Genomic DNA, 25106 nt, shown 5'->3' with positions numbered 1-25106 from the left:
AAAAGTTATCTTTGTTTGTTTGTTTGTTTGATATGTATGGATGTTTACTTGCATGTATGTCTGTATGCTACATGTGTGCCTTGTATTTGTGGAGGCCAGAAGAGGGCATCAGATCTCCTGAAATTGGAACTACGGATCGTTGTGAGCTAACATGCGGATGCTGGGAATTGAACCTGGGTCTTCTGGAAGAGCAATAAGTGTTCTTAGTCACTGAGCCATCACTCCAGTCCCCCATTGGATTTTGTCTAGATTTCATCCATAATCTTTTCTAATTGTCTCGCTTATGCCTAGCTGATTTTTTTCTTTTTAAAGAGCAAATTAAAAGTGTTTCCCACTATTTTATAACATCAATTGTAGTGTTCATCCCACTGATTGAGAATAAGACCACTACCATGGTTTAAAGCCAAATTAAACAAGCTTTAATTAAATACTGGCCAGGTAGATGGGCTCTGGCCAGGTCCATACCCAGATTCCTGGGAAATGGCCCAGAATCAAGTATGGCAAGGGTTTAAGAAGGAAAATCCAGCTGGGTTTTAATCCATACTTTTAATCCCAGCACTAGGGAGGCAGAGCCAGTGGATCTCTGTGGGTTCGAGGCCAGCCTGGTCTACAGAGAGAGATCCAGGACAGATAGCAAAACTACACCAAGAAACCCTGTCTCGAAAAACTGGAAAAATTAAAAAAGAAGGAAAACCCATAATTCATTGTATTTCCCAACCAGTCCAATCAGGGGCATGCATATATCCTGACGTATTTCCTGTCTGTGTCTCTCCCACCCATGTATGATCAAGCATATCCAGTGCAGATGAGTCAAATAAACTTGTTTAGGGGATTGAAAACATGTGGCTTATTGTTGTAGTTTGAATGTAATTGGCTCCCATATTCCCATAATCTCATAGGGAGTGGCACTATTAGTCCACTATAGATGCTGCATTGGGCAGTTTTGCCCAATGGTTACTATTACCTCAGTCCAGGCAGAGACGTCGTGGTGTCCCATCATCTCCTTTGGAGACTTTGAGGTTATATGACTACAAATTTGATTATTATAGATGACTAACTTGTAGTTAGAGTTTTCCTGCCTGGCCCATTTAGGACAAATCTCTCTTACCCGCCAGTCCCACAGTCGCTCAGACCCAACCAAGAAAGCACACAGAAACTTACATTGTTTACAAACTGTATGGCTGTGGCAGGCTTCTTGTTATCTACTTTTTCTATCTTAAATTAACCCATTTTTGTTAATCTATACTTTGCCACATGGCGTGTGGCTTACCAGTGTCTTTACATGTTGCTTCTCATGGCGGCGGCTGGCGGTGTCTCCCTCCAACCTTCTACTTCCCAGAATTCTCTTCTCTCTTGTCCCGCCTATACTTCCTGCCTGGCCACTGGCCAATCAGAACTTTATTTACACAGAGCGATATCCACAGCACTAACTACTAACCCGTATTTCTTAATTATACTTTAAATTTTTAAATGAGCTGCAGGGACAATACCTTAAATAATAGTAGAAATACATACAACACACACACACACATACACACACACACATATATATCAACAAAAATAATCTTAAATTTGTATCAATATACAAAAATCAATACCAATATGGAATGTTTGAGACTAGTAGTTGTTTTTTTAGTTTAAAAGTAGATTCAATAATCTACTCTTTTATCCTATAATTTTCATTTTTGAAGTAGATTCAATAATGCACCCTTTCCTAATATCCCCCCTCTTTTATTTAAAGATCCCTGAATCTAACCTCCTTTGTCTAGTTTCCTCCCTGACTATGATCATTAACAACTTGCAAACAACCCCCCTAAACAATGACAAACATCCTCTGAATGACCAGAAACCATCTATCCTACCTCTTGGGAATGTGGACATTCCTGTTGTCTGGGGGTGACAGCATCTCTAGGGTACCCAGAGAATGGGGTAATGGTCCAGTCCTGGGAGAGCTAGCTGTGTTCTGTTTGTTTGTTTAGTCTCTGTGTGATGGGAAAGTGTAGAGCTTATCTGAAGTCTTGGCTGGAGTAGTCTGTGAGGCTGGACCATCTCAGCTAGCAGCTTTGAAGTTGTTTTAGATACAGATTTGGGGGGAAAGTGTGACTGAGGCATTCTGAGAAGCTGGATCATTTGGGCTACCTGTCTTATCTTTATTCATGTCTGGTCCTTTTGTTCTGAAAACTTACAAACTTTTAAAGGTAACAAACATATCTGTATTAACACAAGTGTGGAATGTGTGGTGTGCACAAAAATTATTCGTTTTATATTTGATCAGGTAAAAGACATCTGTCAACTTTATAAGTCCATTTGGACTGTATAACCAAACTGTTATGAAGACTGTAGCCAACAAGATTTATCATGTCTCATCCAGTCTCAGAGCTGTTCCCATGTAAAGGGATCAGCATATATGTCACCTGTCCTATAGTCTTTTCTGGCTTCCTTCCTCATGATTGCAGCTAAGGTCCTCAGGAGGTCTCCCTGGTCAAATTTGATCTTTATTAATTTTGAAGGAATCCATAGCTTTGTGAAAACGAATGTCTCCCACAACACAACACATTTCCCGACTTCCATTCTTGAGCTAAGACATCTCTAAAGCATATATGCTGGTTTAATTCAGCAGTCCCTTCCACAATCCAGTGTCTCTTAGCAGCTCAAAATCAACAAAGCAGCATGCAGGATCCAGACGCCCTGTGTACTTCCCATCCTTATGTGGTTTATTTTCTATTACTATTTTTTTTTTTTATCACCACAACTGACTGTTCTTCCAGAGGACCCAGATTCAATTCCCAGCACCCATATGGTGGCTCACAACTGTCTGTAACTCCAGTTCCAGGGGACTGGATACCCTTACACAACCAAAAACACCAATGCACATAAAAATAAATATTTTTTAATCCAGTTTTTTAACTTCCTGTAAAATTCTAAAATTTCCTCTTAATTAAGTTTAAAATCCCTCAGCTGACCAGGTGGTGGTGGTTCATGCCTATAATCCCACCTCTCATGAGGCAGAGACAGGCAGGTCTCCATGAATTCAAGGCCAGTCTGGTCTACAAAGTGAGTTCCAGGACAGCCACAGCAGTTACACAGAGAAACTCTATCTCAAGAAACTAAAAAAAGAAAGAAAAAAGTGTAAAAACAAAATTTCTCAACTGTGTGTTCCTACAATATCTAAAATAAAGTCCTTTTTTTTTTTTTTTTACCTCAAGAGGAAGAAAACAAGGCATAGCCACAATCTGCATAAAGCAAAACCACGCTCCAATAGTGCAGTTCAAAGCTCAATATCTGGGATTCGTTCACAATCCTTTTGTTTTTTTTCCAGAGGCTTGGATCACCTCTTTGGCCCACCCTCAGCAGCATATACATAGCCTACCTTGTAGATCTCAGCCTGTTCCATTTCATTGTGGCTGGTGCTTCTGGTGACTATCACATGGCACCAGCATTTCCAAAACTGCAAAGGCCCACTATTGCAACTGAGCTCTCTTTAGGAACTCTAGCCCTGCCACACATTTGCAAACCTCAGCTCTTCCCCATGATCCCTTCATGTCTTTAAAACAATGATCACCTGGGTGACTCTTAAATTACAAAGTTTAGCTTCCAGAGAAAGGTACATTCTTGCATATAAAAGCACGGAGGTGCAGCTTCAATACCTTATAAACAAACATTGTTTTTAAATTCTACCTCTCATAAACCTTGTTTTCAGGACAGGACAGGAATTATCATACAAAAATCCATCCTAATCCAAGATACCCTGGAGGCCTGGTGTTGCCTCCTGGGTAGGCCCACTCCACGTGGGCACCTTTAATGACGATGGTGGTAAAATCACGTGACATCTGTCCTCTCCAACCATAGCAAAGATGACTGCCAGACACATGGCTGCCAAAGATGGTGGCAATCCATGTGTTGCTTATATCACAAAATTGAATCATGATACATGGTTCCTTTAAAATTACCCATGCATAGATTTTTAACTATCAACTCCCAGTGTTACTAGTTTTAACTCCCCCCCCCCCAGGATTTTACAATTTTTAACCATATTTAACAAAATAAACTTACAAATTTCAAGGTACAGAATGTTCACATAAACCAAGTCTAATTTTTTGTCTGTTCTGCTTTGCTGTCTTTCCCCTGTCAGTGTGTCAGGAGTTCAGACTGACACAGGTCAGAGAGGAAACTTTCAAATATGCCCGGGTCTAGTGAAAGAAGAGCCGCAATGCAACTCTAAAGCCAGATTTCAAACAAAATAAAACGATCTAAATGTTATCCACACTCCAAAGATATCTGAACTACTGCTACCCTGAATCCAGTGACCAGAGAGCTCAGAGATAAATATTGAGCCCTGGCTGTAAATGCAGCCATGGCAGTGGTGATGACTGGCTGCTCTCTGCCGCAGGAACAGCAAAAATCTCCAAACCGTTTCTGTTTCAGCTCCATGCTTGCAACAAAACTTATGGATACACCAGAAAACAGACAGAACTTTCCAACAAAACAGGGAGACACAATTTTCATGAGAAACAAAGAGACAAAACTTCCCGACAAAACAAGCATATACAACTTTCTCAAGAAATAGACAAAACTTTCCAACAAGACATAACTTTCTCCTGGAAATGAAACTTTTTAACCAGAACCAGATGGGCGCAAGATGTCTCAGTATGCCCAGGAGAATATTGGGGTCTCATAGAAACTCCTCCACATCCCAGATAGGGATCCCACAAAACAGAACCAGATTATGACTCACCAGGAGGCCTCCATAGATGCTTGCTGCATTTCTCAGCATGGAAGTTCACTCTGATAGTCTGCAAACTGAAGGCAACCTTGCAGCCTTGGAACATCTCAAGGCATGTGCCTCCTGAAGTGGCCCTTCAGCCCCAGAGTTTCAGAGTGAAATTCCAGCTTTAGAATTTGGGTGAGTGGTCTGAATCTTGAATCAGAAAATGTTAATCCCACCATCTGAGAATAAGATCACTACCACAGTTTAAAGCCAAATTTGAAGCAAGCTTTAATTAAATATTGGCCAGGTGGGTGAGCTCTGGCCAAGTCCAAAGTCTAGGCCTGGGAAATGGCCTAGAGTCAAACATGGCAAGGGCTTAAGAAGGAAAACCCACAATTCATTGCATTTTCCATCAGATCCAATCAGGGGCAAGCATATATCCTGACATATTTCCTGCCTACATACCTCCCACCTACATGTGATCAAACACATCCAGTGCAGATGGGTCAAACAAACTTGTTTAGAGGATTGAAAACAGGTGACTTGTTATCTCTCATAAATAATAGCCTCCGACATCTCAGGAACTATTTGTTCTTGGCCAAGGGGCTTGCAGATCAGAGGCATTTTGTTTCATGGATCTCTATAGCATAGTAATTAAAATTTAAAATGTAACTTTGGCTCTCGAAGTAGAATGTCAAAATTTCATATTTTAACTATTTAATTACATTGTATAATTTACTCTACCAAGCATAACTAACATAGACAGATTAGAGAGTGAGCATGGCCAACCCATGGTGCACACAGCTCTAGGCCGGAGACCTGCAGAGTCAGGGCATTAGGAAGGCATCGACAGGTGTATTGTAGAGGTGCAGCCAAAACAACTCAAGGGCAGCTGCTGAAGAGCACCGTGTTGTCAGGGGACATCAGTGCACTCTAGAACGGGCCTTCAGGGGACACAAGGAGGAATTACACATGCATTAGCCCCACTGAAGAGCAGGGCTGGGCTCTTACTCACCAGACATGAACAAGTTGCCTTGTTGGGGAAAGTCAAATGCAGAAGTTTCTCTGGACTCCCCGGGCAGCTTTTATGCTTTTTCTGGCATTCCCAGTATCAGATGCCGTAAGTGGAATATCTTTTGCTTTAAAAGTTTGTTTAGAAACTGGGACATATTAATAAAAACAAGCTGATTAAAAAATCAGCCTTTTTTCCCTCTGAACATGCTTCCTCACAATTATGTGTCATTGAGAAATTTTCTTTTAATATCCATTTCTACCAATATGATATATAAACTTTTTTTGTTGTATAGTTAAGCATTTGGAGCTGAATAGTTATTACATAATATAAAATTATGTAATTATGTAGTGCTTTAATGTTTAAGTTCATGACATTAAAGTCTAAAAGCCAATTTAGAACTCTTCCCAAGGCTTAAGTAGGAATTTTCTTACTTGGGCTATGTATATGCTTGTCTTATGGATTGGAGGCATATGGCTACCGCTCCTGGATGTAGCATGAACCCTAATTGTTCTTAGTATTGGGGTAAATGCTTAAAGATCAGGGAGGCAGAGCAGCCAGCCATTAGCAAGACTTCTTACTTCTACCGATTCCTCAGACCAAAAAGGACCAGACTCCTGTCTCCACCCTGCCTTATCACTTCCTCTCCTGCCCAGCCATATCTCTTTCTGTCTCCACCTCCCTAGTGCTAGGATTAAAGGTGTCTACCACCACTGTCTGCCCCGGTGGCCTTGAACTCACAGAGCTCCATCTGCCTCTGCCTGCCGAGTGTTGGGATTAAAGGCGTGTGCCACCACTGCCTGGCCTTTATGGCTAACTAGTGACTTAGCTCCACACTCTGATCTTCAGACAGGCTTTATTTGTTAGAGCACAAACAAAATATCATCACATCTAAGGTGTGTGCTCAGTAAACACTCTTGCAATGTTACAGAGAAGTGTAAGTTAGAACTTACATTACAGGAAATAACCCCTGGAAACATTGTTTCTGAAAACTGCCATCCCCCATTTTTTTTTCTTCTCACTGCCTCTTAACTTTCTTAGGGCAAGGAATCTTCCCACGTTCTTAGATCAAACAAAAATCATCTTTGGTAACCACATGCTGCGCCAACTCCACAGAGCCACCCATCCTGTCGCTTTGTCCTCTGTTAAATGAGGAGGAGGGAGGTGCAGGGACTGTGAAGAGGGATGAGGGGTCAAAGGTGAGGGAGAGTGTCGTTTAATAGTGTCTTCTTAACTCAGGTGAGTAAGGAAATGTCTGCCTCTTGATTTTCAAGTCTGTGCTTGTGTGTTCCTCCAGGGAAGCTCACGTGGAGCTCCTTTGGTCAAATGCTGCTATATTCCCTTATGTTGAGCTCTTTGTAACTGGAAACCTAAGTTTTTGGTGTTCCTGTGGTTCTTAAAGAATGCTCCTTTTCCTCCTAGTCGCCTTGTATTCGTTCGACAAAGCCAAGCAGTGCATCGGCACAATGACCATCGAGATTGACTTTCTGCAGAAAAAGAACATCGACTCCAACCCGTACGACACAGACAAGATGGCGGCAGAATTTATCCAGCAGTTCAACAACCAGGCCTTCTCCGTGGGGCAGCAGGTAGATCAGTTATAGGCATCCAAATGAGGAGCTTTTCATAGGAAACTGAGGAGTGAGTTTCCTGAACCAATAGGAGTCTGTTCAGAAAAGCCTTCTCGCAGAGAACTGGCTGCTCTTCTGCAGGATCCAGGTTCAGTTCCCAGCACCCATTTCAGACAACTCACAACTACCTGTAACTCCAGTTCCAGTGCTATGCTGTCTTCTGGCATCCACGGATCCCCGTGTGTGGCACACATGCACATAGACATGAATTTTAAAAAATCTTTCAAGTTGTATTAAGATGTCACACAGAGTCATAACAGCTTTTCTTCCTGCAAATTTGGGAATACGGTAGAAATATAGTCTGATTTTTTTTTTTTTCTTTTCTTTTCTTGCTGTGGGACATGAGATTTGTTTCTGGAATATCTTCCTATCTCACTAGTATATTTCTGTAGAAGAGCAGCACTTGGGGCTGAGGAGATTGCTCAGTCAGTAAAGTGCCTGCTAAGCAAGCCTGAAGACCTGAGCTTGACCTCTAGCACCCAGGCAAAAAGCTGGGAGTGATGGGATGAACCTACTTGTTTGTAATGCCACCCCTGGGGAGGCAGAGACAGAGCATCCCTGGAGGCCCCTGGCCATCAGGCCTAGCCAGATCAGTGAGAGCCCTGACCAGGTAAGGAAGACAAGATGGAGAGCAGTGAGGAACAGTACTTGAAGTTGACCTCTGGTCTCCACACACACATGCATGCACACCTGCACACATGTGCACACATATAGTGTGTCTTAACTTTTGGTGAGGGGTGGACTTCCCAGGATTTCTAAGAAAGCTATGTGCATATATTACCAAGTTCATCATAGAGACCCTGAAACCTACTTATCCTCTCGCTGAAAACGCTCGCCAGTGTTGCCTCTTTCTATGCTTCAGTTAATATCAGCTGATTAATTTAGGAGAAACATTCTTTTAACCATACAGTGTGCTCAGTTGACAGAGTGTGTCACCGCATATATGAAGCCCTGGGTTCGGTCACTAGCCCTAGTACCTCTTAAAACCAGGCATGAGGGTGTATGTCTGCAATCCCAGCACTTGGGCAGTTGAGGCAGGAGGACCAGGAGTTCAAGGTCATCCTCAGTTACACAGCAAGTTTGAGACCAGCCAGGGTTCCATGAGATCTTGTCTCAAAATAAATAAATAAATGAATGAATGAATGAATGAATGAATGAATGAATGGAAGAAAGTGTGAATTCATGCATTCCTTATACAGGTAAATATTGTAGCTCTTTTGCCCTTCCTGTTATATTTGTCTTCTTTGTGATTTTGTGTTTTGAAAACAGGGTTCTTCCTATGTAGCCCAGGCTGACCCTAAACTCATCCCAACAGCTTCAACAACCCAAGTGCTGAGCTAACAGCCTGAGCCACCATACCTGCCTTTGTGTCTTCCTCAGTTATTCTGCACTCCTTTCTCATATCACAGCTGCATAGCAGCAGTCTCAGATGTTGTTGGGAGACCTGTGTGGGCAAGTCCTTTTCAGAGGGGTTTCAAAGTCAAAGCGGCTTTTATAATGACTGTGGTTGTTTGCCAACTCTCGGCCCCTCTGTTGCGTGAGTTCGGTGCAGTTCTGCAGCGAAGACCTAGTATGTGTTAGCGCAGCACCCTGACTGCCAAAGCAGGCGGAATCATCCGCTGTCTCATGGAAGCCAGGCAGGAAAGAGATCTGCAAAAATGGGACAGCACCACCCTTTGCCCTTGCAGTTTTTTGTTTAGAAAGTGATTTTATTTTAAATGGATACATTAATTTTTGTTTATTTGTTTGTTTTTGGTTTTTGAGATAGGGTTTCTCTGTGTAGTTTTGGTGCCTGTTCTGGGTCTCGCTCTGTAGACCAGGCTGGCCTCGAATTCACAAGAGATCGGCCTGCCTCTGCCTCTTGAGTGCTGGGACTAAAGGCGTGTGCCACCACTGTCCGGCTGATACATTATTTTTTCTCTCCTAATCTCTAGTATGGTAAATCTCAGTAGACACATTCCATATAAACATAAGCTCTTTGGCTCCTCAAAAGTAAATAGTGGGATCCTGGGAGCAAAGTCTCGGGGGTTGCTGGCTGCCAGCACTGCCATGGCTACCGATCTACCTCGACTGCCGTGAGGTCTCTGTCTTGGGAGACAGCCAAGGAGGGAGAGCAGAAGAAGGCAAGAGTGATTGAGGTGAATGGAGTGTTATTACTTTTATTTCATTTTTTCCCTGATAAATATGGAAGGCTAACAGCCCAGAGTATTCATATATTATAGTATCAGACTTTTGCAGGCAGAACCTGAGTTACTGATGTACAGGAACAAAATACAATGTTTTTTAATGAAAGCATTATAATTAGCTGGGCATAGTGGCATATGCCTTTAATCCCTGCACTCAGGAGGCAGAAGCAGGAAGATCTCTTAGTTTGAGGCCAGCCAGAGCTACATGGTAAGATCCTGTCTCAAAAAACGCAAATAAACAAAAATCAATCAAACAAAAAGCCTCTAATAGAAGAAATCATTGGAATTAGAATGAACCTTAGATTTGCTTGTCTGACTTCCTCCCAAATGAGTTTTAGGTTCAGAGGTCAATCCTGTGCCCATGGATGCACAGCTGGGGACGTAAATACGAGTGAGAAAAGCATTTAATAGCATAAAGTATATCCCCAGTCACTATGTGGGGCATGGCAGGTCCATGGGGCACAGAGTACACACAGGTCCTGCTGCCGCTGCCGAACTTTCCACTTAAGACAGGGTTGAGCAGTGCCACCAGACAGAAGAAGCCAATGCTGTGGTCAAGCCGCTGCTGTTAGGGTTAGCTGCTCTAGAACGCGCCTAGATTCCACCTAGCTGTCTGGGTGTTGACTGCTGTCCATTGTCGAGGTTTTTTGTTTGTTTTGTTTTGGGCTGTGTTATCTTCCTTCTGGAATCCTAGGTATTTTGAGTATAATTGTATTCAGATTTTGAGTTTTAACCTTTGATTTTAGCTTTGGTATCTTAAGATACCATCTTAAGAAATTCTCTGATGTTTATAATAATTTAAAATCCAATAACATGTAGATGTCAATAACACTATGAAAGAAAATACTTGAGAGAACAGAGAGAAAAACCCATCTGACCCCAGCCAAGTCACCCACCGTTCTTTGCAGTCATGGTGGCAGACTCACCTCAACACACAGAAGAGGCCTGCTTTCTAGAAGGCGCTCTGCGGGTACTTGGTAATGAATGATTGAGCTTTCAAAGCTGCCCACACTTGTGGCAAGTGTTTTGTATTATTTATAGGAAGGGCTGACTTAGAATTACAGACCCAAGCTTGACCTGGCACTGTCATTTACTGGGCCTCAGCCCTGGTGCTCAACCTGTTTTTGGATCGACACTTGCTTGTTTGTGTTTGTTTGTTTGTTTGTTTGTTTGTTTCAAGACAGAGTTTCTCTGTATAGCCCTGGCTTTTGGAACTCACTCTGTAGACCAGGCTGGCCTCGAACTCATAGAGATCCACCTGCCTCTGCCTCCCCAGTGCTGGGATTAAAGGGATGCACCACCACCACCCAGCTCCTCATAAAAACGTTAAAGCTACATTTTATGCATATGGGTGTTTTGTTGCCCATGTGTCCCTGTACGGTGTGCCTGGCCCTGTGGAGGTCAGCAGAGAACACCAGATCTCAGCTTTCTTACTAGTGGTTTCCAAAGTGTTTGAGTGCTGACTATGTCGCCTCCCATCATACAAATGCACATGGCTTCCTTTTCCTGGCCTTTGGGACTGTGAGTGGTGTGACTGAGGAGCAGAAACCGAGAGGAGGATTCAAAAGAAAACTGGTTTTCACCTTTGGAGTTTCGGTGATATGACAAGAAGCCCGTGGTGATGTTAGGTAACTTTCCTGCCATTACATCTTCTCTCCACAGCTTGTCTTTAGCTTCAACGATAAGCTCTTTGGATTACTGGTGAAGGACATTGAAGCCATGGACCCTAGCATCCTGAAGGGAGAGCCTGCGTCAGGTAAACGGCAGAAGGTAAGCTGTACTCTTAGTCTTTCCTGGGGACTCTCCCGATGTGACTTGCATAGACTGCTGTGTTTCTGAAGTTCTTCATATTGTACATTCTTCCCTCTGAGCTGCTATCCTAGTGGCTCTCAACCTTCTAATACAGTTCCTCATGTTGTGGTGACCCCAAACTGTAACATTATTTCATTGCTACTTCCTAACTGTAATTTTGCTACTGTTAGGAATGGTAAGTATCTGCTATGTGACCCTCAGGTTGAGAACCACTGTTCAAAGGCCTCACTTTTGGCTATAGTTATCATTGCTACTGACATAGAAATTAAAGCGTGCCTAACTGCAGAGCCACTTGTAATTTGTACTTTTTAAAAAAGATTTGTTTATTTATATGAATGTTCTGTCTGTATGTATATCTGAATGCCAGTAGAGGGCATCAGATCCCATCATAGATAGTCATGAGCCATCATGAGGGTCCTGGGAACTGAACTCAGGACCTGTGGAAGATCAGCCAGTGCTCTTAACCACTGAGCCATCTCTCCAGCTCCTATACTTTGTACTCGTAGTCTTAGTTGAATACAGATACTTCCTATAAATCAGGGAGAACATAACTGTGACATTGCCGTGTAGGAATTGTGGAAGGTAGCCGTGAGCAAAGCAAATGGAACTAGACACCTGGCTGCTTTGCGCAGAAAGACTTCCTTCCCCTGGAGTCTAGCCTGCTTTGAAATGTCTGCTGCCCACTCATTATCATCTTTCTGTGCAGATTGAAGTAGGACTGGTTGTTGGAAACAGTCAAGTTGCATTTGAAAAAGCAGAAAATTCATCGCTCAATCTTATTGGTAAGATTTACAGTTTTAAAGAACTACAGATGAAGCTGAGATGTCTCTGATGTTACATTTGACTTGTGGGGAAGAAGAGGGACCCCTCCCTGGGGCTTATCCCTGCATCCGGGCATTTGTGCTGACACAAGGCCTTCACCTGGAGTGCCTCGTCCAGCAAAAGTAGAATGTGAAACACATAGGCACACTCTCATCCTTTTCTCGTAGCCATGTCAAAAATGATTAAAAAGAACAACGGCACTTCTCAGTTTTGAGATTCTGAGATAATTTTAGGCTCACAGAGATTTGTAGAAGTGGCTCGGAGGATCCCTGTGGCCTTTCCCCCTTTCCCCTGGTGTGAATGTCATACCAAAGTTTCCGAAGCTGACAAGTTCACATGGATTGGTTGCTGCTACCCAAAGTGCTGTCTCCCTTGGGTCTTACCAGGTTTTCCATTACGGCTTTCCTCCGTCCCAGGATCTTATTCAGGTGATCCCACACTACATAGAGTTGTTCTATGTGAGTCTTCCATCTCTGACACCTCCTCTGAAATTCATTATCTCTTGTGACCTTCAGCACTGGTCAGCCCCTCAGCTAGCTGCTGTGTTAAATGAAATACCATCGCCGTTCTCCTGTGATCGAGTGATGAGTGTGTGCAGCTTTGGTTCTCGTTTACTAGCTTACTTTGATATGCTAAAATGATGCAGTTTAATCTCCAAGGACAGCAACTCATTTAAATAATGATGTGCTAACTCGAATTTATGGTTGGCATAATTATGTTCATGTCTGTCCCAAGAGAACAGAGAAGGTTTTCATTGGCTGCACAATCGTGTCTAAAGTTACTGAACTGTTTAGATATGGGTTGTTTTTTTTAAAATCAGTAATTTACCGGCCTCTGTTGTTGTTTCTTTTACCTTTTTAGCAAAAGCCTTTCTTTTTCATTATGTGTGTGTCTGTGTACGTGTGTGGTCTGTGCATAAGGACAGTGAACGGAGGCCGGAGGATGGCATCAGATCCCCTGGAACTGGAGTTACAGGTGGTTATGAGCCTTTTTTGGCATGAGTGCTGGGAACGGAATTCAGGTCCTCGGCAAGAGCAGTAAATGATCTTAACTGCTGAGCCATCTCACCAGCCCAGACATGTCTTGAACTTGTAAACCTGTTCCTACTGCTCTGGCGTGCTAGGATCGGAGGCATATGCATTCACTAAAACACAACCCATATTCTAAATTTGATTTTATTTTTCTATTATTTTATAATTTACATGATGTAGTTACTGTGTGGGTATATGCGTTTGAGCAAATGTGACATGGAATATGTGTGGAGGACAGAGGACAACTTTCCTTCCACTGTGTGAGTCATGGGGACCAAACTCAGGTTGTCCGGCCACAAGTGCCTTAATTCACCAAGCCACATCAGTAACTCCTAATTTGCTTTTTTGTTTGTTTGTTTAACATGTTTCAAGGATCTTAAATATATCTCTAAAATATGATTTTAACACCCACAAAAATCCCAATTTTATGAAGGATGTATTGTAATTTTCTATTACTGACACGGGATATATATGATGTGATTTACTTGTATTTTTATTTTTGTCTTCTTTTTGTTAAAATATCTTATCCCAAGGCAATTCTATAACTTTTGGACAATGTGGGTGTTTTCAAGTCACTTCCGTAATGTGATTTCAGTTGGAAAATGGAATTGTAGTAATTTGTCATGCAGTATGTTTGACCACAAGAGGGCAGTAGAGTATAAGCAAAATATTTCTGATCCCCTTCTAAAGGAAATCTTAAGTCACAGAACTCTAACCAGAAAATTATTATCTGCAATTTTTTTAGTGTGATATTTTCTTCTTCCCTTCATAAAATCTCTATTCCCCTCTTTGTTTAGAGTGTGCAAAGGTAGCTTGTTCTTTGTGTCTGACATAGGTGTGGTTCTCTTGAGTTACTGTAGGTGGCACTCTGACATTTAAATTAAACAATTTTTATCTTTATGAGAGAATTTGTAAGTGTAACTTGCAGTCATTAAAGCCTTTAGAATGTGTTTAGACTTTTGTGTACATGTGACAAGACATCACACTCATTCCACACAACTTAGGCTGAGGAGTTCTCTACCATCATATGCTTACCCTGGGCAAATTCATATATCTCATGTACACTTACCAGGAGCTGTGAGCGAGTGCTCGCCATCAGCGACTTTTCTGGAGCTAGTGGAATTTACATCAGATCTATGTATGGTGTTTCCTTTCATCAACTAAGTTAATTTGGTTGGATTAAAAGTTAATGAAACAGAGTTCTGTGAACTGATTACAATAGACTGGGCTAGCATAAGTCTAGTTGGTTTGGGAAGTTTCTTACTGACCAGGAATGGAGAGCAGATGCAGTAGGTAAGCTGTCAGTCTTACTCTTCTCACTAGAAAAATCCGCCAAGCGGGTGGGAACACCTGTGTGTCAGCTCACTCTGGGGGTCCAGGGGGCACCTGTCCTTTTTACACTCAACCTCAGCGTTTTCTTCACAATTTGTGTGTGTCTGACCCAGGCAAAGCTAAAACCAAGGAGAACCGCCAGTCCATCATTAATCCTGACTGGAACTTTGAGAAAATGGGCATCGGCGGTCTGGACAAGGAGTTTTCAGATATCTTCCGACGCGCGTTCGCCTCTCGGGTGTTCCCTCCGGAGATCGTGGAGCAGATGGGTGAGTTTCTGACCCAAGGCTGGGGCTACTAAGGAGGCACGCAGCTGACAAGAAGTTCTTCTCAATAGTTCTGAAATGATTTTTGAGATCTACCCAAGTATTTTTAATTTTTATTATTAAAATAAAAACCTTAAGTTTCATGAAAAACTCTCAAAATATTTACTCTTATGGGGGAAATAATAGACGTAGTACTTACAGTTGCTCCATTTTATTTGTTTAGTTTACAGTGTTTTTCTGTGGGCAGTTTTAGAATGGTACCTCACTGTGAAGACCCACTGCGGGTCAGGCTAACCCATCAAACTGCCTCTGTCTGTCCTCCGCGTGCACGGTGAGCGGATGCTGCTTCACGTAGGAATGCCGTGAGGCCCTATCAGCACGTCCTCGAGTCTAGGAAATGGATACTTGGCAAGGTTCTTAATTAGATAAGTCCGATCCCCAAAGACAAGGGCAGGAGACACATGGGAGTTTGCACACTGTGAAGAAGACTTGCCGTCTTCATTTGTCACTCCTGAAGGTTTATTTAATTTATCTGTGTGAAGTGGTTCTCTTTGCCCGCTGGAAATACTGTCAGGACTGTTTTCATATCCGTATCGTTTGCTGGATTGGAATGTGAGCAGCAGAGTATCTGAGAAAGGAATTTATATTGCAGACCGAGAGTGGAAACAGGATCAGATCCAAAAAGCTGGAGGAAGACCCATGTCCTGCCCCTCCCCCTCGTTCTTTCTCCTGAAATTGCTGCCAGGAGATGATAGCACATTCACCATGGTGGGTGAGAGCCGCTTTCCAGGCACTGAGCGCTGGGCTGCATCAGCCGGCTGCTCCGGCCGCTTTTCTGCCTGTTGCTCGCTCTAGTCAGTTACAAGCATAGCACACACCTGTTCACTGGGTAAAGGTCGAGTTTAGAATTGGATTAAGTCAAAATGACAGAGACCCTCATCACCTGAGTTTTATACAACTTGAAATGGCAGTGACATACTCCTTATCTGGAAAATCCAAAGGCCAAATCCATTAAAAAAAAAAAAAAGAAAAGAAAGAAAAGAAAAGAAAAACTATTAATCTCGAAAGTTGTAAGAAATGTGGCCATTCACTGCCCCTTAAAGTGTATTTTGAGAACCAATAAATACTTAAGGTGTTTTGATCAAGACATGGAAATATTATTTAAATATATTTTTGGTAAAAAAACGGATGTTACAAGTTATTCTTGTAGACTATACTGGTTTCATGACTGAGGCCTGGGAGAGGAGAAGGATTCTGTGTGTCTTTGACCGTTTGTGGGGTCCAGCCAACAAGCAGGAAAACAGCTGCTCCTGAAGGATGCTGCACTGTGAGTGTGCTACTGTTAAATGTCTCCCCAGTATCAAGGAGCCTGTTGTTCAGGCTCTGACGTCCTGGGTGTCCCCTGCTCACGGGCCTCTGACTGAGGCTGCCGAGTTAGAGCACCAAGAGTGAAGCCTGCCAGTGGGTTTGTGACTCTGCAGCCTCTCCGTTGACGGTTACCCTGGAGTCTGCTCTGCGTCTGATGTGTTGTAGATAAAATGAACTGGAGGCAGTGTTTGTGCTTGCTGACCGAGGACTGCGGATTTGAATTTTGAGTGCCTCTCCCCAGAGCCCTTTTTATGGCTTTGTTTTCTTATTACACTTACACTATTTTAAGACAGAAAAAAAAAATAAGTTTTATCCTTTTGAAAGTACCCGGGCATGACTTTCTTCTGTCAAGAGGCATGTATTATCCGTTTAATTTAAATGGCAGCCTGCTGCTATAAAGCTGCCTTGACTTTTGAGCTGATTTAAAAACACATCAACAACAACAAACAAAAAACAACAAAAAAAATTGCTGTTTTCTTTCTTTTAAAGGAAGTGCCTGAGCATCTTTTTTAAAAAGGAACCTCGGCTGCTCGGGGCTTATGTTGGAGAAATAGTTATCTTCTAGGTAGATTTCTTTGCTTTAAATTTTGGGGGAATTAATAAAGTATTTCATTGCCTTCCCAGAAGAATTTGGTCCTACAGCTACCACTTGGCTTCGTGAAAAGTGAAAAGTGCTACATAGGAATCATATATACACTTGATCTCTGACAAAAGGCTGAAACAAACCAAATATAAACAAAATTCTACATGTTCCTTTATGGATAGTCTGTGTTCCTCAGTCTGCTAGGTAGAAATAATATTTTTTTTCTCACTCTTGATCACTAAGTAGATTTAATAATATACTTCTTGGTTTTAATAATTAGTGTATGATTAGTTAAATCAATTAAAATGAGAAAAATATTTAGAAAATAATTATGTAGATTATTAGACATTTGTAAGCAGAAAACTTCATTTTGGGCTTAACATATTGTCTTTTCTGTAAAGTCTGGAGTTAGACTTCCTTTGAAATAAGAATGTTAATTGGATTTTTTTGCATATGTACATATATGTATATTAATATTTCTAATTTAAAAAGTGAGATGTCATTAATTTTCTTTGGCCATTGTATTTATGAGACTGCTGGTCATGTCTCTAGGTAAATTATGTCTTTCATTTGGTTGTAAAATTTCCTATTTCTCTTTAAAAACTGAAAATAGAGACTAGAAACGTACAGCATATTGTGACGGGATTTGTGATGACTAAGGAGTTTAACCGAGACACAGTTGTGGGGTAAAAGTAGAGAGCAGATGAGCAGCAAACGTGAAAACGGCCATCGTTGAGTCTGGTGTAGCATTTTGATGTCAGGTACTTTCCGATACATGGTGTGTGTGTGTGTGTGTGTGTGTGTGTGTGTGTGTGTGTGTGTATACCTTCCTGCTTTTTAAAACATTTGTTATAGAATTAAAACTAAGGAAATCCTTAAAGAGAAAATCAGCCACATAAAATTCTAGAGACGGGGATGATAGCTCTGTGTGGGGTAGAAAAGGCCTCATTTATGGCGAATGTCAGCTGAGATTTCTGTTACTGTGTCTAATCAGCCTATTTCCCACCCCCATTTCCTTTCTGTCTTGTCTGTAGCAATTAGGCTAACTCCGACACAAGAGGGGTGGGCCATTGTTGGAAATGGTGAAAACTAAACCTCAATTTGACACCCAGTGAGCATCAAATAGTTAGATTGTCTCCCAGCTCCTGGATGATGCTTAATCGACACCTCCCTTTAGTCCTCCTCCACGGGATCACAGTGCCACCATTTGTGTCCTAGCGTAGTCGAGTGAGCACCAGAAGCTAGCCTCGGAAGGTAGGTGAGCAGGCTCAGTGGTTAATGGCTGACTGCCCTTGAGCGTTCTCAGGTGTCCTGTCCAGACATTTACCGCACTTACTTACTCCTTGCATGCAGTTTTGTGGAGAATACTCAGGGTGAATGAGTGACGAGTCACCTCACTTCTCACAGTAGCTCTTATGTTGGCAAAGGGTGTTTCTACAAAGAAAGTTCGTTTTTCAGCATCCCAGGCAATAACCTCGAAACTGTAAATGTTAGAACCAAAGAACAAATCCTTTTTAAGAACACTGGAATAAAGGCTGACAGGCTACTCAGCGGCTGGACATCCATCGTCTGGGGAGTAGGGCCACATCTCCCCATGGGCAGGTGCTGTGTCTGGAGAGCTGAGGAAAGGTTGGAGGGACCCAGGGTTACAGATTCACTGTCTTTCAGGGACAGGTGGGCTCTGGGTTCCAGGCCACCAAGTCAGGACGAAAGCCCCTTCCTAAGGACTTGTGACCCACTCTTTGAAACTGACACTGCATTCTTTTTGCCTCCTTTTTCTCTGTCCCTCCCTGACTAAGCCCATTTCCAACCTTCATGTTCAAGATTTCTTTTGAAATGAAAGAGGAAAGCAGCTGTTGCCTGTATAAGTGAGACTGAGTTCCTCGGGAGAGAGGATACGGAGCCTTTAGTCACACCTAGACATCTTTCACGTGCTACACCAGCACAAATAAAACAGGGAAGAAAGGGCACGGGGTTCTGTGCATGCCATATTTGGGAGAAAGGGAGTTCTTGCTAGGATTAACATAAACACTGACACTCTGAAAATGCATTTTCACACCCCCACTCATGAGGAGAGCTTGCAATTTAAATGGGGGTTAAGACATCTCAGCGAACTCCGGGCTCTGTTTACAGAGCCCGGAGGCTAAAGAGCTTATCTGAAATTTGAAAAAAAAAGGGGGGGGGGAATGAAGGTTTCTGACATTCATCTTTTTTCCTTGTATTAGTCATAACTTGCTTTTCAGCTATATTTTAGGTTTCAAATGCCAACCTGACATCTGTTCAAGTCTGTCTGTAATTTATTAGCAAAGGAAGAGAAAGCAGTTGCTCGCCATTGGGAGATGCAGACTTCTCTTCCTGCCTTTGCGCAGGATCTGAGGAATGCAATGATACCAATTCTCACTTCAGGGCAGAGGCATTAGAAAGGTTTGTTTTGTTTTGTTTTGTTTGTTTCTAATGAAAATAGTTTATGATTGTGTAACTTCCAAAGTCTCTCCAGTGGTATTTAAGTGGCAAATGGTAGCCGCTTAGAACAAAACAAAACACCTATAGGTAAGGTAGCCTTTTGCATGTAGAAATCCCTTTTTTCCTCCAGCTGATTCCCCATTGTTTGCCTCCCCTCCCCCCTCCTTCCCTGCTCTTTCTTCTTCCCTTTCTTTTATAGCCCAGGCTTGCCTGGGAATTACTGTGTAGCCCAGGCTGGCCTCCCACTTTTGACCTGCCTGCCTCAGCCTCCTGAGTGCTGGAATTAGAAACAGACCACAGCACCTAATCCCCCTGATTTTTAACTTTTAAGTTACATTTATATTTGAATAGGAATAATGTAGTTGTATCTATATCTCAAAGTCAGATTATATTTAAATTCATCTGGCATTTTAAAGTTTATAAACAGACTTTTGAAACTAAATCTTTTGGCAAAGCAGTACAGTTGGTAAAGTACACAGTGGGTCAGATTTCCTGGTAACAGTGGTGTGCCTTATAGGCCAATAACTGGATCTTTACAGAGTTGAACTCTGATCTCTGGGGCATGTAGCTCAGTGGTAGAGGCCTAGACCAGCATACATCAGGTGCTAGGTTCAATCCCCAATAACATCAAACAGCCAAACAAACCAGCAAATAAACAAACAAACAAAAAACCAAAGTTGAAGTCTAAAATATTGACCTGAATGTCCACCAGAAAGGAAAATACTGGCTGAGCTGTGGTGCACAACACTGTAAACTACGGGTGAACCCGTGTGAACTCTATTTGCTCCAGATGTATAGACATGCTTATGTTACTAAAAAGGTGTAAAACAAACAAATGTCATATAGAAGTCCCTAAGGACATATTGAATAGGAAGAAAATGTTTACCTCTAGGAGAAGGGGAGAGACCAAACAGAAATCATGTTTGTTTTCTATTTCCCTTTGTGTATTTTATTGGAAATTTGTATCTCTAATGCACAGTTTGAAACATAAGCAAACAGGTACTAGCACAGGCTATCTCAGGATGGCCCTCAGGACAGAGCACAGGTCTGTCCTTGGCTTTCACAAAGCACATAGGGTTCTAGGCTGGATTCCCAGGACCCTGGTGGCAGCGTGACAGAGGGCGGACGGAGACACCTGTCCTGCTCTACTGAAGGAGGAAGGGTTTCTTGATAGGTAATAACTTCCTGTCAACTGCTTCCTCCCAGTACTGCCCGCATAGTGATGAGTGTCAAGTCCTTTGTCCTCCCTCTAAAGGGTGACCATTTGTGTCAAAGCCTTTAGGTGGGCAGCTGAAGAAGCATGTGAGGAGAGAGCAGAAGGATGACTTGGGAGAGCAGAATTTCTGACACCTGAAGAACTGTGCCCAAATTTGTTTTCACTATTCAAAGACTCTTTAATACTGAAGACTCAACTCTCTGTGACTCCCACGTGAACAGCGCCTGCCTCTTCTGTTTTACGCACCTTAGATGTTGATGGTGACAGCTAGTGCTTATAAAATGGAGACAATGTTCTACACACTTGGCTTGTACTTTGTATATTAACTTATTCAATCCTCACAACAACCTTATGGGGCATGTACTGTATTGTTCCCAGAAGGAAACTGAGGCCCAGGGAAGTAGTTAATCCAAGACCCATAGTAAATGGTAAGGGCAGATTTGAACCCAGCATGGCCTCAGAGTTCATGCCATTGACCCTATACTCTTCTCTCATGAAAGCCCACCATATGAGATCATTGCAGTGGGTCTTCTAGAACCCAGTTTGGATCAACCTTGGAGGTGATCTTTGCATTGGCCACAGCTATTTCAGCCATGGTTTCATTAATCTGATGGGCCAGATAATCATTCAGTACAGAAGCTAGCTGACCTGTACACGGTAACTCACTCTCTCTAGTAATCTGATATGTTTAGATTGTCATGAACTGGACACATAAAGAGCAGGCAGTGGGACTGTAGTGCTTCATATACAATGCCACCTTTTAAGGTGTGTTTTTAGCAACAGTTGCCAAATAATGCAGGAAGTGATTACTATGCTGTGTCAGAGACTTTGTCTTTAGCAAGCGATCAACCTAGACACAAAACATAATCAACACCAAATGACCACTTAAAGTTAAACAACAGAACCTACTAGATGACGTCAAAGCCAGCGTGTGATTAAGCACCAACCAAGAACTGTAGACAGAGGAAGTCCTTTAGGAACTTAAGGAAATTCACAAAAGGCTTCTGTGGAGGAGGAGAACTTAAATGCCAGTGACCTTGGATAGCAGGAGGCAAAGGGCGGCTGTCCATATAGAGAAACAGCTAAGGAAGGTAGAGAATTCGAAGCTCGGAACAGTGTAGCAGTCCTGGTGTTGGCAAACAATAGAAGATTTGAAAGTCAAGGGGTCAAGTTGGAGTTGGGTTGCGGAAGATTGTGAATCAGTGAGACTTTTTCTGTCCTTGACATAACTTTCCAGACAGACTGGCCGCTTCTCTTTCTTTCTTTCTTTCTTTCTTTCTTTCTTTCTTTCTTTCTTTCTTTCTTTCTCTCTTTCTTTCTTTCTCTCTCTCTCTCTTTCTCTCTCTCTCTCCCTCCCTCCCTCCCTCCCCCTCCCTCCTTCCCTCCTTCCCTCCTTCCCTCCTTCCTTCCTTCCTTCCTTCCTTCATTCTTTCATTCTTTCATTTTTCTTTTTTTGGTTTTTCAAGACAGCGTTTCTGTGTTTAAACCTTGTTGTCCTGGAACTCACTCTGTAGACTAGGCTGACTTTGAACTCAGAGACCCACCTGCCTCTGCCTCCCGAGTGCTGGGATTAAAGGCGTGCACCACCACCACCTGGCTGTCATTCTTAATGGACTGTGATTGTTTGCAGCATACTCCTAAGGCAAGGTCTCCTGATCTTGCCCGGTGCACACTTCAGACTTTGCTATAAGGAACTCACCCTGTACATCACACATCATCAGATGTTAGCAGCATCTAGCCTCCTTAGGAAAATCTTTCCTTGCTATCCACCCAGTGTCGGCTAAATAATGTCTCACCTGGCTGGCAGAATCAGCCTGCATATGCTGAAAGACTTTGAAGGAAATAGTCATACTGTCATCTGTCTATAAACTGTCAGCATCGGGTTATTGGGAATGTAGTCCACCAGCCATTGTCAGACCAGGAACCATTATTACCAGTCCGTGATAAGGTACATATTGAGAGACTGAGAGTAAGCAATTGGAAATGCTTATGGCAATTTGACATTACTATGATGTTTTAAATTGTATTTTATAAAAATATTGTAATAGATTGAAAGTTTTAAAAGAAATGTGTAGACCATAGGTAGTTCACGTGGTTTGAGAAACGTAGACAAATATAGGTAAACAGGTATCAGATAAATGAGATAATAAGGAGAAATTATCAGAGATATTTTAACAGTGGAGTGATGCAATTCAAGTTAACACTTTAGGGGAGCTGTTACAGTTATCCTGTGTGAGGGGTCACTGGAAAGGAGGTGGAAGCCCGTGGTCTGGCAGACGGTGGGTGCTGGTTGTCTGTGCAGTGTGCAGAACCTCGGCTCTCACGGCCCGAACAGGATGGTGGTGAAAATGGGCCTGGCAGAAGTTAGTGATGAGGCATTGTGGATGACGCGCTTGGAAGTGACAGCCAGGCCGTGTGAGAAGATATGGGAAATAAGGAAGTCATAAAGTTCTGCTTGTAGGGCAGTGGGAAGATGCCATAGCACATCTTCTCAACACGAAAAGGAACAGGAAGCAGAGCTGGAGGAAGCCAGAATTCTGACAGTTAAATCTGGCCAGCATCCGTCAGTCAGTCTGCACATACTTAGGAAGCACCCATTGGTACTGTGCTGTCCCCTAGACTTGGCTTCTTGCCAAGTTTTTTTTTTTTTTTTTGTTTTTTTTTTAATCTCCTTGCCTCCCCTTTCCCATCCCCTTTGTGTCCCTTAAGGTGTGTGTGGGGGGGGTTGGGGGAGGCAAGGGTCCTCGGGGGCGGTTTTAGATCTCTTTATTTACTTTGTTTTCCCGCAGATGGATCGTGTCTACTTCCATAGTGTTAGTTAGTATCTTCATGCTATTAACTCTTATTAAAGAACATGTAAGTTCTTTCTCTGCCTCCGTTTAGAGCTCAGGGTTTCCGTCGACATTAACCTATTGGTTATTCCACCCTCATGCAGGAAGTTCGAAATTCAACTCATCCCGATGCAGTCTTCCTCCAGGCGTACTTCCATTTTTGAGTTGTCTGTTCCTGGAAGTATGATAGCGCAAAGCTGAGGCCCCTTCTTTAGCTCCCCTTCTCCGCCTGGAAATGGGGTGCCATTTCAGGTCAGTCGTAGAACAGGCCGTCAGTGCTGCGGACACTGGTCAGGTCTTGCACTTCTCTCCTCCTCGCCCTGCCTCTCTCCAGGACACCGGCATCTCTAGCCTGAGTCGCTGCATGAGTGTCAGCCTTGCCCTTCTCTGCTCCATTCTCCACACTGTAACTAGAGTGATTTTTTTTTTTTTAATAAAAAGGCAAGTCTGGACCTGCCATCCCACTGCTTCACTCCTTAGCAGCTCCCCATAACTCCTTGCACAGTTTAAAAGCCCTGAGTGTTCTTTCTGGCAGCTGCCAAACTTTCCTGCCTCATCTGCACCCTTCCCCCATGCGCTGGGTTCCAGCCAGGGTGAGCTATTTTCAGTGTCTCTAATTTGCTGTGCTACTTACTGTCTCTCCCCTTTGTATCTTGGGGCATGTTTTGACCATCATTTTGCTCGGTTCTTGTTCATCCTTCAGGCCTCAGCTTTGATCTGACTCTTTCCAGAGTGTTCTGGCTTTAGTATGCTTCCTGTGCATCCCATAAGTTCCTGTATGCATTGCTCTGCTGTGTGATGGTTGCTTATTGCCTAGCTAAACATTTTCTAGAAATGAGTAAATGCCAGGAGCTTGATCAATCTGAACTAAATGGAACACTTACACCCCTGCTCTGCCCTCAAGATGCTTACAGCCTCTCTGGGAACAACACTGCATTTGTGTATCCCAGAGCAGTCCATGAAACCCAAGACACCCTGGGAGCTAGGCTAATGAGGAAGGCCATGTGATGAAGCACACGGACCTAGGAAGAGTGGTGCTGAACCCTGTCTTCTACAAGTCAGAGCAGGGAGGGGTTCTGGTTCCTTATTAAGTCTGAATAGGTACTCTTCAATTCATTTTTGCTCTAGGAAACACTTCTTGGAATGGTTCCAGCTAGATCTCCTATTTCTTCTAGAAATAGGAAAGCGGCAAGTTTTCTTAGACATTGCTCAGCCGCTGTTGCTCAGCTGCTATTGGTTTGACAATGGCTGTTCATATGTATGGGTATTAGAAGAACAGAGTTCAAGGGTCAAAGCATCAGCCCAGGGGTGGGGAAGGGCACAGTACTCGTTACTTGTATGTACACACTTGTATTTTCTGCTTTACAGATTATAAAAAGTAACCTACCCTCATAAATCAATGCCAATATGCAGAGTAAAAGAATAAGATCTCCATTGTACCCTTCCCAGTTTCTATCAGAAGTAGTCACTGTAACATCAGGGGGTGTTTCTAGACCCTTTCATGAATATTTAGACACACATGCACAGTTGGCTCTGTTTACTCATGTATAGGTTTTTGTTTGTTTGTTTTTTCTTTTAAATAAGATCACAACAGCTACTATTCTGTGACATCTAATAGTATTTTCTTAAAAAGATAAACAGCACTAGAAAAACTGTCTGTCTGCATGTCCTTTAGCGGTAAGTTAGCCCACGATCCTCGGCAGTGAGGAAGTCCTTGGGTACAGCAGAAGGTTGTCTTAGAGTCTTCCTTTACTGCTTATCCCTGTGTGACCCTGGACCAGGAAATGCTTCAGGACACTAGTCCCCAAATCTTTGGGCCTTGTGTCCTAACCCACAGAAGTATTT

The 25106-nt window shown here is 42.8% G+C and overlaps 1 protein-coding gene across 1 annotated transcript in view; it reads left to right on the top strand.

The window, feature by feature from the left end:
• Nucleotides 1–25106, top strand: part of Nsf (N-ethylmaleimide sensitive factor, vesicle fusing ATPase) — a 138980-nt gene that overhangs the window by 35009 nt on the left and 78865 nt on the right. Inside the window, exons 5-8 of the mRNA XM_036195643.1 lie at nt 7143–7309; nt 11200–11307; nt 12056–12131; nt 14648–14803. Coding sequence (XP_036051536.1) covers nt 7143–7309; nt 11200–11307; nt 12056–12131; nt 14648–14803 — 507 coding nt within the window. The remainder of the gene's footprint in view (nt 1–7142; nt 7310–11199; nt 11308–12055; nt 12132–14647; nt 14804–25106) is intronic.

This window comes from Onychomys torridus, chromosome 8 (genome assembly GCF_903995425.1).
Source record: "Onychomys torridus chromosome 8, mOncTor1.1, whole genome shotgun sequence".
Taxonomy (NCBI): Eukaryota; Metazoa; Chordata; class Mammalia; order Rodentia; family Cricetidae; genus Onychomys; species Onychomys torridus.
The sequence above is the reverse complement of the archived record's forward strand: the minus strand, read 5'-3'. Positions and strand labels throughout refer to the sequence as shown.